The sequence below is a fragment of the Pseudopipra pipra genome, chromosome W, assembly GCF_036250125.1.
Source record: "Pseudopipra pipra isolate bDixPip1 chromosome W, bDixPip1.hap1, whole genome shotgun sequence".
NCBI lineage: Eukaryota > Metazoa > Chordata > Aves > Passeriformes > Pipridae > Pseudopipra > Pseudopipra pipra.
Window position 1 is genome coordinate 36,624,242 of NC_087580.1, and position 19,309 is coordinate 36,643,550.

At 52.2% G+C, this 19,309-nt stretch overlaps 1 protein-coding gene and 1 pseudogene across 1 annotated transcript; one reads left to right on the plus strand and one right to left on the minus strand.

The window, feature by feature from the left end:
- Positions 1–19,309, minus strand: part of LOC135405017 (zinc finger protein 11-like) — a 269,730-nt pseudogene that overhangs the window by 231,003 nt on the left and 19,418 nt on the right.
- LOC135404658 (zinc finger protein 154-like) lies at positions 10,323–13,766 on the plus strand. Its single transcript, XM_064639391.1, has 2 exons — positions 10,323–10,337; positions 12,999–13,766. The coding sequence occupies exons 1-2, from the start codon at positions 10,323–10,325 to the stop codon at positions 13,764–13,766; spliced, it is 783 nt and encodes a 260-aa protein (XP_064495461.1).

Below are 19,309 nucleotides of genomic sequence, written 5' to 3' on the forward strand. Positions count from 1 at the left end.
GGATTTATGGTCTTTTGCAGGTGTTTATCCTTCAGCTGGAAGGCGAGAAGCACTGGCGGCTCTATAAACCAAGGGTGCCTTTAGCTCGGGAATATGATGTGGAATCAGAAGATAGGATTGGGAATCCCACACATGAGATCATATTAAAGGTATGAGAATTTCATTGCCTTAGGTGGTCTGGGCTGTGATTGCCAGAAAAGTTAAAAGTGGTCCATTTCTTGAAGGCAGTGATTGTGGCTGTGAAACTGAGGGGAGGGTTTGCACACTGCGAGCACGAGAAATTTGGGTGATAGTTGTCTGTATCCTTTTTTAAAGGTATCCTTTGCTTCTAGTATTTAAATAATGGGCCAAAACCCCCAGTTATTTCTGTAAATTGACTAGTACTCTCCAGGTTGGGCACCCTGACTCCTAGGTCATGTTTGTGGAGTTGTGTGCAGAAAAAACACTGGATTTGTGTGTGGTTATAAAACATTTTTATGCTTTTACATGCTGCCTGTAATCACTCAGGCTAATCCTTGTGTGCACTGAGACTTACTGCTGCACTGAACCTTGTCACTGTTCTGGTGAATGAGATTTAAATATTTATCCTTGGCTGATAAAGAGAAGCATGAACCAAACCCCACATAAACTTGCTGTATTAATTGCTCTTCCTTTTTCCAAACGTGAAATTCAAGTGTTTGGTTGGTGGTTGATTTTTGGAATAAAAGGAACATTTCATGAAGATTACTGAGTGTCAGCAGGGAATCTGGTGCTTGTCCTGTTCTGTTTTACCTGCTTTTGAAGTGGTACTTGTCCAGCTGGTGGTGCTGCTCCATGTTGGAATCCTCAGGAGTTTCTCTGCCTTTTGGCCTGTTATGGAGCCTCTCTCTGCTCTTCTCAGTGTGCAGAGCTGCATTTGGGTGTAGGTGTTTTAGGAATAGTGTGACATGTTGGATGGTGTAGGTGTTTTAGGAATAGTGTGACCCATTGGATGGGATGCTGACATCATGAGCTGTGTTGTTTGACAGAGGGGAATATTCAGTCGTCATCATGTACTGGGTGATGCAAAGTCTAGTAAATTACAGTTCCCTTTTTCATTTCTGGAATATTTTGGACCAGACTTCAGTGCCTTTCATTTTTATGGAATAATGATGGGCTTAAAAGTTATCCAAGTTTTTAATTTATTTTCCTTCTGTTTGCTGTTGTTCACTTCCTGTGACCCATTTCTTCTGGGTGGCTGGTGTCAAAGTTTGGTTGTCTCTTTGTGGCTGCCTCTGAGAGGGATGCTGTTGTTTGACTCTATTTCCTCCCTAAACATCTTTCTAGAATATTTCCTTTCTCCATCTTTCAAATGAAGAGAATTCAGAATACTCTTGGTTGGTGTAGTCCCCACTCTGGTAAGGAAGGCAGTTTTCTTTGACTGTGCTGTCCAACTCTATAGGTGTTTACAGGACAAGCCATAAGTAAACTTTGATTTCCTTCTTGGAGGCAATTTTATGTGCTTTACACCTTTCTTGCCTTGACTTTTCTTATCTAGTTTTTTTTCAGTGTGGAGTTTTAATTTACATAGGTGAGAAGAAAGATAGGGAGGAGGAGGAGGAAGGTCGTACCTGTTTTTTAAGTGCTTTAACTGAAAATCTCAGACAACAGTATTGTAACAGATTACCATTTTTATAGACTATTTGGCTTTTCTCGTGGAATACTAGCCTTTTCTTTTGATGTGATCTGACCAAATCCCCATTTCACTGCTCCTCTGCCAGCCCACTGTGTTGCCAGCAGGTCCATCTCAGCTGCTTCTTTGTCCTCTTCCTGCAGCTCAGTGGGAGTCTGTGTGTTCTGTGATGTTAAAAAGCTTGTTTCACGTTTTCAGCAAATATTGACAGCAGGTTGGAAAGTTTAAGGTTCTGAACTTCTGGCTTAGTGTTTTTTATGTTATTAAAGTGTACCTTGCAGGACTGCTCCATTTTGTGATTCTAAAGGATATGTATTGTCAGACTGTCTGCTCAGAGAGTATTTTCTCTGACTGCAGTAAGGTTTGACCTGGTGCCCTAAATATATCAATTTTCTTGCAGCCAGGTGACTTACTGTACTTCCCAAGAGGGACCATCCACCAAGCTGACACTCCTCTTGGGACCTCCCATTCCACACACGTGACCATCAGTACCTACCAAAACAAGTCATTATTCTTTATCTTTTGTTTTGTGTGGCTTTCCTCTGCCAAGTGATGTGTGTGAGTAGTACAGACCTGAGATGTGGTGAAGTTTTGGGGCTTGGGGGAAGGAGGGGAGCAAGAAGACTGTTGTTGTTTGAAGCAGCCTGTTTGAGAGGTTTTCATGCAGCAAGCTTGATTGCTTTTTAATTGCTTATTTTATTATTTACCAGCTGTAGGCTTTAATGTGGAAAATGCTACAACTGCAAACTCACTTCTATATTTAAAAAAATCTCTCATCAGTGGCTGAAGTCACTGTTCATTTCATAGCTCATATAAAGAGTCATGAGTTACTCCTTTCATCATGTTTTCTCCTGTATTTGATAGTCACCTGCACTAATCTTCTGACAGATTTGCTGCCAATTCTTCCTTGCAAACATTTTCTGCTTATCTGTGGTTTTTTTTGTCTCCTACCCCATGTATGCAAGTCAGATTTCTTATGACACACTCCCAGTCCTTGTGCCCACACTGTTATCACACAGGGAAATGTTCTTGCCAACCTGATCAGCCTCCCAGATGCTGGGTTTGGAGCCATTGGTCTGAGTTAGGAATTAGGAAGGGCAGAACAAGTTTGGGCATATTCTAGATAACTGTGAGATGAATCTCTAACCACCAGCTGTGCCATTCTGGAAGCCAGGATGGGCTGGTAACTCTTCATCTGGCCACTCCTGCAACATGGAGAGAGGGTTAAGAGGAAGCTGCTCAAAGGTGTCAGTCTTCTTAAAAGTTGGGTTCAGATTATTTCAATTTACACGTGTTCTTTTATTCAGAAGGTAAAAAAAAAACTAAACCCCAAAAACAGGAGAGGAAAAGGAAAAGCTGCTCTTCTTCCAAGGTTAAAAAGTGGAGTCATGCCCCGTTAAGGCTGTTGGTAATGAAGTGCTGACATCCTGCCTCTGCACCTCCTGTCAGCAAGTGCAGGGAAAACAAGCAGGAGTCCTGGTGCAGGCTGCTGTTCTGACTTGTAGATGGAAGTATGATCTGGAAGCATTTCCTTGGCAAATTGAAGAGAAATCCTTGAAAGCAGCTGTGGAGGAAGTGCTGGTGGAGGTGGCACTTCCAGGTATTTTCAGGTTTGTCTGGGCCAGATCCCAGCAGGAGAGAAGTGTGCACATGCGGGATAAGCAGGGCAGTTTGGAAAAGCAGTCCCTTCACAGCCCGGCTCCCCCCAGCCCCCTTTGGGGGTGACCCCCCGCCCCTCGCGCTCCCTTTGGGGTCCCCCCCGCTCTTTCCCCCCCGCCGCTTTCCCGCCGTGCCCGCCCCGCTCACCCGACAGGGCGGGGCCGGCAGGGACGGGGCGGGGACGGGCCGAGCGCTGATTGGCTGCGGCGGGGGCTCGAGAGGCGGGGCGTGCGCAGAGCGCCATGTTGTCTGCGGGGCAGCGGTAGCGGTGAGGCTGCGCTCGGAGAGCGCGATTCTGGGGATCCGCTCGGGGCTGCGGGGAGCGCGGCTGTGGGTGGAAAGGCTGGAGGGCTCGGGAGGGTTTAGCCGATGAGTTCGGGGGTTCCCGAGGGTCAGAGCGCGGGGCCTGGAACCCGCGTGGGGGGGGTGGGGCTGTCCCAGCGCCCTGGCTGGACTGCGCAGGCGCGCCGGCGTTACCCGCCGGCATTACCCGCGACCCGCCATTACCGCTCCCGTCACAGCGCCCCCTGCCGGCCCGGCGGACCGACCCCAGGGAAAGGGGATCCCAATGCCCCCCCGAACCCCAGAGACCCCCAACACGCAGCACACAGAGACCCCAAAGGGACTGGGGCCCGGGGTCCCCTAAAGCCCAGCAGTGGGGTTCAGGGGATCTCCCAGCCCCCAGGGGAAGGAGTCCTGGGGGTGCCTCCCAAAGTCCGGTGGGGAGATGTACCACATCCGTGTAAGGGGCTCCCAGTGCCCCTCAGTACGGCCCAGTAACCCCCTCAGTGACCAGCCAGTGTGTCCCAGTGACCTCCCACTGCCCCCCAGGATGGCCCAGTGATGTTCCAGTGAGCACCCAGTAACCCCCAGTATGGCCCAGTAACCTGCCAGTGTCTCTCCCTGTGTCTTGGTAATCCCCCAGTAACTCCCAAGTCCCTCCCAGTGCCCTCCCAGGATCCCTCAGTAACCCTCTAGTCCCTCCCAGTGCCCTCTGGTTCCCCCCAGTGTGTCCCAGTATCCTCCAGTAATCACTCAGTGCCCTGCAAAGCCCCCCAACTGTCCCCAACGTGTCTGCAGATGCCCTTGTCCTTTCTGTGAGCGTGTGGGGGGGCATTTTTGGGGTCAAAAGGGCCAGGGGGGGCTCCTGGGGTGAGATGGAGGGTTGGGGACATCAGGGATGGGCTTGGGGCCAGTGGAATTGGGGGTGTCAAGGGGGGAATAATGGCAATGGGGAGGCCCTGGGGACATTGGAGACACCAGGCTTGTCTTGGAGTGTCAAGGGGGAATTAGGAACACCAAGAGGGTCTTGAGGACACCAGGGAGGTCTCAGGACTCAGCTGCTCTTGGTGCGGCCCCTCATCTCCCCCCCAGACCTCTTTAACCTCCCCATATGTCCCTTAACCTTCATTTTCCCTTTAGTCCCCTCCCCCCACAGATCCCTTTGATGCCCAAATGCCCCCAAAACCTGTTTTAACTCCCCCAAATACACCCAAAAGACCCCTAAACGCCCCCAAATCCCCATCCAAACCCCCAGATCCCTTGAAATCTCCCCCAGCCACCCCCCCTCAAATCCATTCCAACCACCCCCCCAAAGAGGGGGGCACCCTGGCACCCTGGGACAGGAACACAGTGGGCTGTACTGGGGGCACTGGGCTGTACTGGGAGGGCACTGGGGGGGCTCAGGTGTCCCAGGACAACGTGGCCCAGCTCCAGGAGAGATCTGGGGAGCAGTGAGGAGGTACTGGTCTGTACTGGTCTGTCCTGGTCTGTCCTGGTCTGTCCTGGTCTGTACTGATCTGTACTGGTTTGTACCCCCAATCCCCAAAGCCCCTCCTCAGCTCCCCCAGGACCCTCCTGCACCCCAAAGCCCCCCGGGCCCCCCAAGGCCCCTGACTTGGTCCTGCTGCCCCTTGAGCATCTGCAGCTCCTGCAGAACCAGGCATTTCATCAGCAAATGTGCAGCTGACCCCAAGCTGGGGGTGTGTTGATGTGCTGGAAGGCAGGAGGGCTCTGCAGAGGGACCTGGCCCAGCTGGATCCATGGGCTGATTGCAAGGGGATGAGGTTCCAGCAGGCCAAGGGCCGGGTCCTGCCCTTTGGCCACAAGAAGCCCCGTCAGCCCCCCGGGCTGGGGCCAGAGTGTCTGGAGAGCAGGCAGGCAGAAAGGGAGCTGGGAGTGTGGATGGACAGGAAGCTGAAGATGAGGCAAATTGTGGCCAGTGTGATGTTAGAAAAGCAGGCTGAGTTCTGGGCTGGTTGTAGAAGGAGAAAGAAGCCCAGAGGCCAGTGCAAGCAGGCAGCCCTCAGCTTGCACATGATGTCCCCTCCCTGCAGGTTCCTGTCCTTGAGCCCAGGCCCTGAGGTGAGGCTGAGAAGTGGTGTGGAGGTGAGCCCAGAGCTGTGGAGTAGTTGGAGTGCAGGTTTAGAGCAGCTTTATCACCTCAAGTGTGCAGAGGAAGCTGCTGCTCCTGCAGGGACCTGCCCACAGCCCGGATTGAGTTACCCCTGGAACATCCCTGTGTGTGTGTGTGTGTGTCACAGCCCCCCATGGCCCCCCTGCTCACCTGGGGACACACGTGTGTCATGTGTGTGTCATGTGTGTGTCACAGCCCCCCCACGGCCCCAGTGCTCACCTGGGGACAACATGTGTGTGTCACATGAGGGTCATGTGCCAGGGGAACTCTTGGGGGTCTCTCTCCCTGGGGTCTCTCTCACACAGGGGTCTGTCAGGGGTCTCTCCTGGGCATCTCACCCTCACAGGGATCTCTCCCGGAAATCTCCTGGGGGTCTCTCTCACACAGGGATCTCTCAGGGGTCTCTCCCAGGGGTCTGTCAGGAGTCTCTCCCGAGGGTCTCACCCTCACAGGGATCTCTCCCAGGGGTCTCCTGGGGGTCTCTCTCACAAAGGGGGGTCTCCCAGGGGTCTCTCTCCCAGGGGTCTCTCTCACACAGGGGTCTCTCAGGGGTCTCTCCCAGGGGTCTGTCAGGAGCCTCTCCTGGGAGGGTCTCACCCTCACAGGGATCTCTCCCAAGGGTCTCCTGGGGGTCTCTCTCACACAGGGGGGTCTCTCAGGGGTCTCTCCCCGGGGGTCTCACCCTTGCAGGCACTGATCATCTGCAGCACCATCTCGGCTGCCCCCTGTGTGTGCAGCTGGGCCTGCTGGGACAGCAGCTTCTGCTTCTCCTTCTCCTGGGGGGCACAGGAGGAGTCACAGGGGTCTGGGGGGGTCACAGGGGTTGGGGGTCAGGGGTCACAGGGGCTCACAGGGGGAAGTTCAGCAAGTTCTGCTTCTCCTTCTCCTGGGGGGGCACAGGGGTCAGGGGGTGTCAGGGGTTGGGGGTTGAGGGGTCACGGGGGGAGGTTCAGCAGCTTCTGCTTCTCCATCTCCTTCTCCTGGGGGGGCACGGGGGTGTCAGGGGGGTCACAAGGGTCAGGTTGGGTCAAGGGAGGTTTTGGGTCCCCCCCTCACTCTGAACGAGTCCTTGACCTCTTCCTTGCCCTCTTCCTTGCCCTCTTCCTTGCCCTCTTCCTCCTTCTCTTCCTCCTCCCCTTCCCCGTGTGACAGCTCTGGGGGGGGGAATTTAAAGGGGGGCTCCCCAAATTAGCCCCCCCAACCAGCCTTTTGGGGGGACCCCCAAATCTCTGGGGATGCCCAAAATAACCATAGAAACCCCCCAATTCCTGGGGACCCCCAAAGTTCCTGTCCCCCACCCACAGTCCCCTCATCTTTGAGAGCCCCACCCTTGGGAACCCCCCCAGTCTCTGGGGACCCCCCCAATCACTGCCCCCCCCCAACTTCTGGGGACCCTCCAGTCTCTGGATCCTTCCCAAAATATCTCTGGGGACCCCCCACCTCCATGGACCCCCAAAACCCCTGGGAACACCCTCGCCAATCTCCAGGTCCCCCCTCCAAATTCTGGGGACCCTCCCCCCCCAGTCCCAGTATCACCTCGCCCGAATTCCCGGGGATCCCCCAAACCCCAGGGCCCCCCTCAAACCCCTCCACCCCATTTTTGGGGGTCCCACCTTGGCCATGATGCCAGCGTAGGCCGTGTACAGGTGATTCTGCTCCAGCTGCCTGTGGGATTTGGGGGGGGGGCACAGGTTGGGGGGGGCAGGGACCCCCCACAGCCCCCCAGGAGGGGCCCCAGGGGTGGGGGTTACCCCCAACACCCACCCCGGTGGGATTCTGGGGTCCCCACCCAGGTTTTGGGTGTCCCCACTCCCCCAGTGCTATTTTGTGGGATTTGGGGTTTTGGGGTCCCCCTGGTGGGATTTGGGGTGATCTGGGTGCATTTTGGGTCCCTCTGCTCAGTCAGGGCCATCTGGTGTGTTTGGGGGTTTGGGGTCTCCCGGAGATTTGGGATCCCCGGAGTATATTTCGGGGTCCCGGAGGTGTGTTTTGGGGTGATCTGGGTGCATTTTGGGTCCCTCTGCTCGGTCAGGGCCGTCCTGCTGAAATGCAGGATGAGCTGCTGTGTTTGGGTGTGTTTGGGTGTGTTTTGGGGGCCCCCCAGGTGTGTTTTGGGGTGATCTGGGTGTGTTTTGACTGTGTTTTGGGGTCCCTGGGGTGTGTTTCCAGGTGATTTGGGTCCCTCTGCTCGGTCAGGGCTCATCCTACTGAAGTGCAGGATGAGCTGCTTGTTTGGGTGTGAGTGGGTGTGTTTGGCTGTGTCTGAGTGGCTGTGGGTGTGTGTGGGATGTTTTAGTCGATGCTCTCCAAAGGAGTGTGAAATTGCACTCTCAATCCCAGCTGGGAAGAAAAATTCCCCTGCTTCCACATGTCCTGAGCACTCTAGACTGGAGTTCCTGTAGCTTTTTCCTTCTTTGTTGGGAATTCAATGGACAGAGGAACACACAGAAGTGTCCCCAAAGCAGAGAGAAGCTCTGGGGCCACAGCACCTGCTCCCCCCTCTTCTCATCCCTTCAGGACATGAAGAAATGGCTCTCAATGTTTCCCCTCAGTGTACTCTGCAAATCCTCCAGGAAAGCATGGATATAATCCCATTTGCCAGCCAGATCCACCCTGGGCTGCTTAAAGTGTCTGTAAAAGCATCTTGCCTGGGGCCAAGTGCCCCTTCCACACTTGCTTTACCTGTGGAAAAAAGCAGGGAAAGCTGTTTTTTGTGTGGGCACCCTTCGTGTCTCAGTGTTTGTGATCTTGGGAATCCTCTTGGACCTGAAACAATGCCAGATTATCTGTTGTTGTGAGATTTGTACCTGGAGATTGTTTTGATCTGTGTTTAAATCTTCTTTGAAAAAACAACGGATAGAAAGCAATGTAAAAAAAAAAAAAAGGGAAAAGAAAAAAAAAGAGGAAAAAGCCAATATGAAGAAAAAAAGGGAGGAAAAAGAGAAAAAGGAGAGAAAAAGAGAAAAAAACACAGAAAAACAGGAAAAAATGAGACAAATAATAAAAAGAAAGAAAAAAGAAAAAAGTGAAAAAAGAAAAAAAGAGAAAATAAGGAAGCAGAAAGAAAAAAGAAAAGAAAAAAAAAGAAAGAGAAAACAGAAGGAAAAAAAAAAGACAGAAAAACAATAAAACCAAAAAAGTATTATGCTCCCTCCGCTCACTTGCGAAGGGCCGCTCTGATCCGCCGCAAGGACTACAACTCCCATGCTGCCCCGCGCGGCGCGCAGGAGTGACGGCAGACGTAAGGGGGCGTGGCCCGCGCTGATTGGCTGCGGCGGTGTTCTCTAAAGGCGGTGCGCGCGCAGAGCGGGAATCGGTGATGGCGGCGGGGCCTTTGTCTGTGTGAGCTGGCGGGGGGTGCGGGAGAGCGGGGTCTGGGGATCCCCTCGGGGGCTGCGGGGAGCGCGGCTGTGGGTTGAAAGGCTGGAGGGCTCGGGAGGGTTTAGCGCGGGGGGTTCGGGGGTTCCCGAGAGGCAGAGCGCGGGATTGCAACCCTGTCGGGGGCCGCGGGGCCCGGGGACCTCCCAAGAACCCGGATGTTCGATTCGATTGCCGAGAAAGTCCCTCGGAAAAAAAAAAATCAAAACCACCCAAACAAAAAAAGAACCCTAAAAAAAAGAAAAATGAGAAAAAGGTGAAGGAAAAACTGCAAGAGCCAGGATGATTTGATTGCTTTGCTTCAGTTTTTCCTTGGTCTCCTCCTTCTCAGATTTTCTGCTCCCTTCCTTTACAGAAAGCTCTTCTGCTGTTCTGTGGTTTTGGGGTCCCTGGGGGGTCCCTGAGGAGGTTTTGGGGGGGTCTCTGAAGGGGTTTAGTGTCCTGAGGGGACTTAAGGGGGAGGTTGACGGTCCCTGAGGGAGTTTTGGAGTCTCCGAGGGAATTGAGTGGTCCTGGGGGGCTTTGGGGGTGTCTTTGAAGCAGTTTTGTGGGTTTCTAGTGTGATTTTGGGAGTCCCAGACGGTTTTGAGGGTCCGTGAGGGGTTTTTTGGGGTCCCTGAAAGGGCCTGGGGGGGTCCCAGGTGGGTTTTGCAGGTCACTGAGAGGGTTTAGGGGGTGCTGGGGAGGGATGAGGTCTCTGAGGGGATTTGTGGGGTCCTTAAAGAGGTTTGGATGGGTCCAGAGGTGGATTTTGGAGGGTATTTCAGGGGTTTTGAGGGGACTTTATGGGGTCTCTATGTCGGTGGACTGACCCCAGGGAAAGGGGATCCCAATTCCCCCCCTGAGCCTCAGAGACTCCCAAAACTCAGCACACAGAGACCCCACAGGGAAGGGGGCCTGGGGGTCCCCTAAAGCCCAGCAGTGGGTTCAGGGGGTCCCCCAGCCCCCAGGGGAGGGGTCCTGTTGATGCCCCCAAAAATCTGCACTGACTGCTCTGGGCTGTGCAGGCATTTGTGCTTCTGCCTGTCTCACACACACACACACAGAAGTCTGGTGTAGTGCTGCCCTCAGGAACCCCCCCACCCCCCCTTGGTCCAGCTAAAACTGTGGAATTTGTCTTTGTTTCCCTTGGGTTCAGGGTCAGGCTGTGCCTGTGTCCAGCCCAGAGGCTCAGAAAAGAATTTCTCCCGTCCCACTGCAATCTGCTGCTGCAGACAGATGTACCACATCTGGGTAAGGGTATCACAGTGACCCTCAGTATGGCCCAGTAACCCTCTCAGTGACCAGCCAGTGTGTCCCAGTGACCTCCGACTGCCCCCCAGTATGGCCCAGTAACCTCCCAGTGTCCCCCCGTGTGTCCTGGTAATCCACCAGTAACCCCCCAGTCCCTCCCAGTGCCCCCTAGTTCCCCAACAGTGTGTCCCAGTATCCCCCAGTAATCCCCCAGTGCCCCGCAAAGCCCCCCAACTGTCCCCAACATGTCCCCAGATGCCCTTGGCCTTTCTGTGAGTGGGGAGGACGTTTTTGTCCGAGGGTCCAGAGGGGTTCCTGAGAGGAGATGGAGGGTTGGGGACATCAGGGACGGGGTTTGGGGACAGTGGAGAGGGGTTTGTGGACAGTGGAATTGGGGGTGTCAAGGAGGGAATAATGGCCATGGGGAGGCCCTGGGGATACTGGAGACTCCAGAGCAGTCTCAGGATGTCAGAGGTGGGGACTGCGGACACCAGGAGGGTCTTGGGGACACCAGGGGAGGTCTCAGGACTCACTTCCTTGTGGTGCAGCCCCTCCTCTCCCACCACAGGCCCCTTTAACCTCCCCCAAATGTCACCTAACCCCCATTTTCTCTTTAATTCCCTCTCCCCACAGATCCTTTTGAACCCCCAAAACCCCTTTGAACTCCCCGAAATGCACCTAAATCCCCCCAAAACCCCCCAAATCCTCATCCAACTCCCTCCCAGATCGCCCCAGATCTCCCCCAGCCCCCCCCTCAAATCCCTTCCAACCCCCCTCCAAAGAGGGATCACCCAGCACCCTGGGACAGGAACACAGTGGGCTTACTGGGGGCACTGGGCTGTACTGGGAGGGCACTGGGGGGGGCTCAGGTGTCCCAGGACAAGGTGGCCCAGCTCCAGGAGAGATTTGGGGAGCAGTGAGGAGGTCTGGGGGTCTCTGCAGCAGCAAGCACAGCCCCACACTGACTGCTCTGGGCTGTGCAGGCATTTGTGCTTCTGCCTGTCTCACACACACACAAAAGTCTGGTGTAGTGCTGCCCTCAGGAAAACCCCCCAGCCTTAAATTCAGTCCCCATCATGCAGTCATGAAAGAAGTTGTCAGTGAATTTGCCAGAAAGCATGAAAAATAGAAGAGCACACAGTTATACACAAATACAGGTAATTACTGTTCTGACCACACATTCCAGATTAATTTGGTGCAGTGATAATAAAAATCATAAACCCACGTAATGTTGTGCAAGAGAACACAGACTGACCAAGTGAAGCCAGACATTAATAGAGATAAATTCAAGAAGATCAGCAGTGCAGTGTTTTACTCCTGCTAACACTTGTGGACAGTCTGACTCTGACTTCATGTACAGGATGGACGTACCTGTGCCCCTGGGGCTGCCAGTGCCATGGTGGGCAGCAGGAACCACAGAGGATGGTGCCAGTGAGGCAAAGAGCCACAGCCACAGATTGGCTTCTGTATCTGGGCCAGCAGAATGGATTCTGTCATTCCATTTGCATGGCCCATTGCAGCTCAACAATTTCAGTGTCTGACTGCCCAGGATTCTCTCACACTAAACTTCACACTCGTAGGCAAAAAGTTGCTTTTAATCCTTGCAAATATGGAAACTGCACACCCAGAATATTGGCACAACAGAGGAATCCAGTTGTCAGAAATGATGGCAGAGGAGGCGTGGAAGGAGGAAGCATTTGCACACCAAAGCACAGGGGTAATGATGAAGGCCTGAAGTCCAGTGATTTCATATTTATTCTCTACACTGAAACTAGGAAGAAAAAAATTGAGTTTTAAGTGAGACTACATTAATTCAGCTTTTGATTAATATATAGCAACTCAATCAAATCAAGTGCTCATGAAATGTCCTCACTCTCCTAATCCTCCCACTTAAACTTTTTTTTTTTGGCTGAATCTTCATATTTTGGAGTATGTTTTGGCTGAATCTTAACTTTTTGCAGTTTGGGGAGGGGTTCATCTCACTATTTCTGAGGGGCTTTTTTGCCTGAATGTTGGTGGTTTGGGTTTTTCTGGGCTGAATCTTGGTGTTTTGGAGGTTTTTATGGACACAGGATGCCCGGTGAGTTCTAGGGATGGACTTGGGCAGGAGGAACCCCCAAGCCAACGTGCTCAGCCCTTGTTTTCCCCCCATCAGGATTTGTCCTTCCCAAAGCTTGGGCGGATGGAGGAGGAGGCTGCGAGGAAGAGGAAGATGCCTTGGGCCCCCCAGGCAGGTGAGGAGGCAGTCAGTGTCCCTTTGGGCGGGTGTTGTGCTGGCTCTGTCAGCCGAGCATGGCCCCGGCTGCAGGACAACCCCGCTGGCACCGCCGTCCTGCCGGGGCCGGAGTTGGGGGGATGTCCTTGGCCTTCCCTGTGGGCCGGAGGCAAATCCCCTCCCTGTCCTTCTTGCTTCCTGCCCCAGGCCCCGAGCTGAGGACGGAGAGCCCGGAGGACAAATCCCCCCGTGAGACCCTGGTGGGAGAGGCCCTTTTGAAGGGCTCCCCGGCGCAGGAAGGCAGCGGGGAGGAAAAGGGCCGGAGATCCCCCCGCAGGAGGGGCTCCAAAGCCATCCCAGGGTGTTCTGAGGAGGAAAGAGCCAGCCTGTGCCGGGAAGGCGGCCGGAGCTTGTGCCAGAGCTCTGAGCTGGTGGTCCCCGAGCAGCCTCCCAGCAGGGAGAAGCCCTTCAGGTGCTTGGAATGTGGGAAGAGCTTCAGGAAGAGCTTCAACCTCCTCACCCACCAGCACATCCACACCGGGGAACGTCCCTACATGTGTGGGGAATGTGGGAAGAGCTTCAGGCAGAGGTCCAACCTCCACACCCACCAACGCATCCACACTGGGGAACGGCCCTACACATGTGGGGAATGTGGGAAGAGCTTCAACCAGAGCTCCAACCTCCGCACCCACCAGGGCATCCACACTGGAGAACGGCCCTACCTGTGTATGGAATGTGGGAAGAGCTTCAGGGACAGCTCCCACCTGATCGAACACCAGCACATCCACACCAGAGAACGGCACTACACCTGTAGGGAATGTGGGAAGAGCTTCAGCCAGAGGTCCACCCTCCTCCAACACCGTGGTGTGCACACTGGGGAACGGCCCTACACATGTTGGGAATGTGGGAAGAGCTTCAGTTACAGCTCCACCCTCCACATCCACCGACTCATCCACACTGGGGAACGACCTTACAAGTGCTTGGAATGTGGGAAGAGGTTCAGGACCAGCTCAGATCTCCTCAGGCATGAGCAGACACACACGGATGAGAGGCCCTTCCGCTGCACCGACTGTGGGAAGGGCTTCAACCGGAACTCCCACCTTGTCACCCACCGGCGCATCCACACAGGGGAGAGGCCCTACAAGTGTGGGGAGTGTGGGAAGAGCTTCACTGAGAGCTCTAAGTTGACCAGACACCAATGGACCCACCGGTAAGGGAAGCTCTACCAGTGCCCCAACTGCGGGAAGAGCTTCGGCCGCTGCTCCAACTCCGTCAGCTATTGGAGGACCTTTATTGGATGATCCACAGGGACCCACGTTGAGGACAGACCTGGTTCCAGGTCATCCATGCTGGGCACTGTATTGGGTCTGGATGGCCATGTTTTGGTAGCAGGGGAGCTCCAGGGGTGGGTTCTGTGAGCAGCTGCCAGAAGCTTCCTCCATGTCCAGCCCCTCTCCCGACCCCCCTGACAGTGAGGGTGACCCAGGGTCTTGTTAATCCAGCCCTTGGGCAGATTAGAGTGAAAGGACAGTGAATAATCAGTGTTTATAGATATATATATGTAGTGTTTATTTTAGAACAGTTGGGTTGCCATGTAAAGCAGGTTTGGAGCCATTTTGGTTCCTGTATATAGTGATATGAAAGCGTAAAAATAACACTTAAGAAAATGTAGAAGGGAAAAGAAAGTATCAGAGTAGAAAGATGCAGAGGCCACTCCCCCCTGAGGATAGTTTATCTATCTATCTATCTATCTATCTATCTATCTATCTATCTATCTATCTATCTATCTATCTATCTATCTATCTATAGGGTTTAGTTTAGGAAAATTTTATTTCCGTGTAAAGTAGATTTGGGACAGTTTTGGCTCCTGTTTATAGTGATATAAAACCATAAAAATAGCACTTCCCCTCTCTGGCTCCAAGCCCAGCCTGTCCCCTCCAGGGGTGGGTGTTCCCCCCTCTGCCCCGGGCGGTTCCATTGCCCTCGGGCAGCAAAGCCCCCACTGCTTCTGCAACTGGAGAGTGTTGGAGCCATGGACCATTAACATTCCAGTCTCTCCCAGCTCTGCATCCCAAAAGTCAAGAGGGATCAATCTGTCACCTCAAAGTGGATCAACCCCACTGAAAAAAGCTCGATCTCACCCCAAAATTCCTGTGTTTCTTATTTTCCCTATGTAATTCTGGGGCTGCCGGTGCCACCCTTCAGCTTTCCACAGGCTGAGGGTTGGCCTTGCACTTTTGCCTTTGCTGGATTTCTTCATCAAATATTTCTCTCTCCCTGAAAACAAAAATATGGAAGGTTTTCAATAATCTGGACATCTTTAGACCATCTGGACAATTTACAGCTTGCAGTGTTGGAACGGAACATTTTCCACATTTAATCATTTGTTCCCATCCCTCCCAGGAGGGAGGACACTGAACTCTTCCACAGAAACAGAAAACTAGTAACAAAAATTCAGAGACTACTGAAAATGAAAAATACCGTTTGCTCACAGGTGGCCCTTTCATTTCTTTCTCTTCTGCTTTCTTACAATTGAAGTTATCTGTGGCAGCATTTGCCTAGATGATGGCCAAAAAAAGCATTTAATTCATTTAGAATCATTCCAGAAAACTGAATCACAACTGGGGATTTGAAACTGCCTCAGGGGAGCACATTTGGAGAAAAGGGTTCCTCAGTCACTTAGAAAATTTGGCTGAAACTGCTCGTTGTGGGCCTGAAACTCTTAAATAAATAATACCAACTCATCCTGCATCCTTCCCCGGGGAGTATTTTTATCCCCAGATTAAGATATTCTCCAGGGATTTTGTCTCTACACAAATCAATGTTCTCCTGGGAAAAGCACCAAGTATATGAGACAAGTAACTGTAAAAACAACCAACCCACCCACCCCCCACACAAAGAAAAGCCCAAGAAAACCCCACGAACTTGCCAAATTGAATAAACCCCTGAAAACCAGGCTTTGAAGCATGTCAGAAGTAATTAAAATACATGAGAAATCATCCTTTCTGCCTTCAACAAACTGCCTCAAGCTTCTCCTTTCTGTGCTTAAAAATCAGCATTTCAGTGAGTCAGGCTGCAGACAGGTATGAACTTTGCTGCCCAGCTCAGCCACCAGTGCCCCTAAAGGTCCCCCAGAAAAGGGGATTGAGGGGGTCCTGGGTGGGCTCTGGATGGATTTAGGGGGTCCTTGGGGGTCTGTGGAGTGGTCCTGGCACCTTTAAGGTGAGTTGGATGCCCATTGAGGAGCAGGTGCCCTCCCAAAGCCCCCCAGAGCAGGTTGACACAGGGGAACGCAGGGGGGGTCCCCATTCCTGATCCATTCTGGGGCCGGTTTTGCCCTCCCCAACCTCGGCTCCTCCCTGCGTCACATCTATCATGTGATATCACATCCTCCTCTGTGACATCACATCCTCCTCCGTGACATCACAGCTCCCTATGACATCACACCCCCCTCTGTGACATCACATCCTTCCTGTGACATCACATATCTCATATGACATCACATCATACTCTGTGACATCACATGTCTGCTATGACATCACATCCTCCTCTGTGATATCACATCCTCCTCTGTGACGTGGCATGTTACCTATGACATCACAGCTCCCCAGTGACATCACAGCTCCCTGTGACATCATATCCTTCCTGTGACATCACATGCTACCTGTGACATCACATCCTCCTGTGACATCACAACTCTCGTATGACATCACATCTTCATCTGTGACATAACATCCTCCTCTGTGACATCACATCCTTCTCTGTGACATCACATGTCTCCTATGACATCACATCCTCCTCAGTGACATCGCATGTCTCCTATGACATCACATCCTTCTCTGTGATATCACAGCTCCCCTGTGACGTCGCATCCTCCTCTGTGACATCACAGCTTTCCTGTGACATCACATCCTCCTCTGTGTCATCACAGCTCTCCTATGACATCACATCCCCCTCTGTGACATCACAGCTCTCCTATGACATCACATCCTCCTCTGTGACATCACAGCTTTCCTGTGACATCACATCTCCCTGTGACATCACATCCTTATCTGTGACATCGCATCCTCCCTTGTGACATCACATCCTTCTCTGTGACATCACGTCTCATATGACATCACATCCTCCTCTGTGACATCACATCCTCCTCTGTGACATCACAGACCCCCTGTGACGTCACATCCTCCTCTGTGACATCACATCCTCCACTGTGACATCGCTTGTCTCCTATGACATCACATCCTCCTCTGTGACTTCATATCCTCTTCTGTGACATCGCTTGTCTCCTATGACATCACATCCTCTGTGACATCACATGTCTCCTATGACATCATATCCTCATCTGTGACATCACAGCTCCCCTGTGACATCACAGCTCTCCTCTGTGACATTGCATGTCTCCTATGACATCATATCCTCCTCTGCGACATCACAACTCTCGTATGTCATCACATCCTCCTCTGTGACATCACAGCTCCCTGTGACATCACATCCCCCCTGTTTAAACATCCCCCTCTATGACATCCCAGCTCCCTGTGACATCACATCCTCCTCTGTGACATCACATCCTCCTATGACATCACATCCTCCTCTGTGACATCACAGCTCCCTGTGACATCACATCCTCATCTGTGACATAACATCCTCTTCTGTGATATCATATCCTCCTCTGTGACATCACAACTCTCGTATGACATCACATCCTCATCTGTGACATAACATCCTCCTCTGTGACATCACATGTCTCCTATGACATCACATCCTCCCCTGTGACTTCATATCCTCCTCTGTGACATCGCATGTCTCCTATGACATCATATCCTCCTCTGTGACATCACAGCTCCCCTGTGACATCACAACTCTCCTCTGTGACATTGCATGTCTCCTATGACATCATATCCTCCTCTGCGACATCACAACTCTCGTATGACATCACATCCTACTCTGTGACATCACATTTCTCCTATGACATCACATCCCCCTCTGTGACATCGCATCTCCCTGTGACATCACATCCCCCTCTGTGGCATCAATTCCTCCTCTGTGACATCACAGCTCTCCTATGACATCACATCCTCATCTGTGACATCACATCCTCCCCTGTGATATCACATCCTCCTCTGTGACATCACATTCTCCTCTGTAACATCGCATGTCTCTTATGACATCACATCCTCCTCTATGACATCACAGCTCCCCTTTGAAATCACATCCTCTTCTGTGACATTGCATGTCTCCTATGACATCACATCCTCATCTGTGACATCACAGCTCCCTGCGACAGCACATCATCCTCGGTAACATCACATCCTCCTCTATGACATCACAGCTCCCTGTGACATCACATCCTTCCTGTGACATCACATCCTCCTCTGTGACATCACATCTTACTCTGTGACATCACAGCTCCCTGTGACATCACATCCTCCTTGGTAACATCACATCCTCCTCTATGACATCACATGCTATCTGTGACATCACATCCTCCTCTGTGACATCACATGTCTCCTATGACATCACATCCTCCTCTGTGACATCACATGCTCCTCATTGAAGTGGCATGTTACCTGTGACATCACAGCTCCCCAGTGACATCACAGCTCCCTGTGACATCACATCCTCCTCTGCGACATCACATGTCTCCTATGACATCACATCCTCCTCTGTGACATCACATCCTCCTCTGTGACAGCTCAGCTCTCCTATGACATCACATCCTCCTCGGTATCATCACATCCTCCTCTATGACATCACATGCTATCTGTGACATCACATCCTCCTCTGTGACATCACAGCTCTCCTGTGACATCACATCCTCCTCTGTGATATCACATCCTCCTCTGTGACGTGCCATGTTACCTATGACATCACAGCTCCCCAGTGACATCACAGGTCCCTGTGACATCATATCTTTCCTGTGACATCACATGCTACCTCTGACATCACATCCTCCTTAGTGACATCACAGCTCTAGTATGACATCACATTCTCATCTGTGACATAACATCCTCCTGTGTGACATCACATGTCTCCTATGACATCATATCCCCCTCTGTGACATCACATCCTCTTCTGTGACATCACATGTCTCCTATGACATCATATCCTCCTCTGTGACATCACATCCTCCTCTGTGACAGCACATCCTCCTCTGTGGCATCACAGCTCCCTGTGACATCACATCCTCCTCTGTGACATCACATCCTGCTCTGTGACATCACATCCTCCTTTGTGACATCACATCCTCCTCTGTGACTTGACATGTTACCTATGACATCACAGCTCCCCAGTGACATCACAGCTCCCTGTGACATCACATCCTCCCCTGTGACATCACATCATCCTCTGTGACAACACATGTCTCCTATGACATCACATCCTCCTCTCTGACATCAAAGCTCCCCTGTGATATCACATCCTTCTCTTTGACATCACAGCTCCCTGTGACATCACATCCTCCTCTGTGACATCACATGTCTACTATGACATCACAGCTCTCCTGTGACATCACATCATTCCTGTGACATCACATCCTCTCCTGTGATATCACATCTCCCGTTACATCACAGCTCCCTTGTGACATCACATTCTCCCATGACATCACATCCTCTTTGACATCACATGTCTCCTGTGACATCACATCCTCCCTGTGACATCACATCCTTCCTGTGACATCACATCCTCCCCATGACATCACAGCCCCCCTGTGACATCACATCTCTCTTTTGATATCGCATCATCGCTGTGACATCATCCC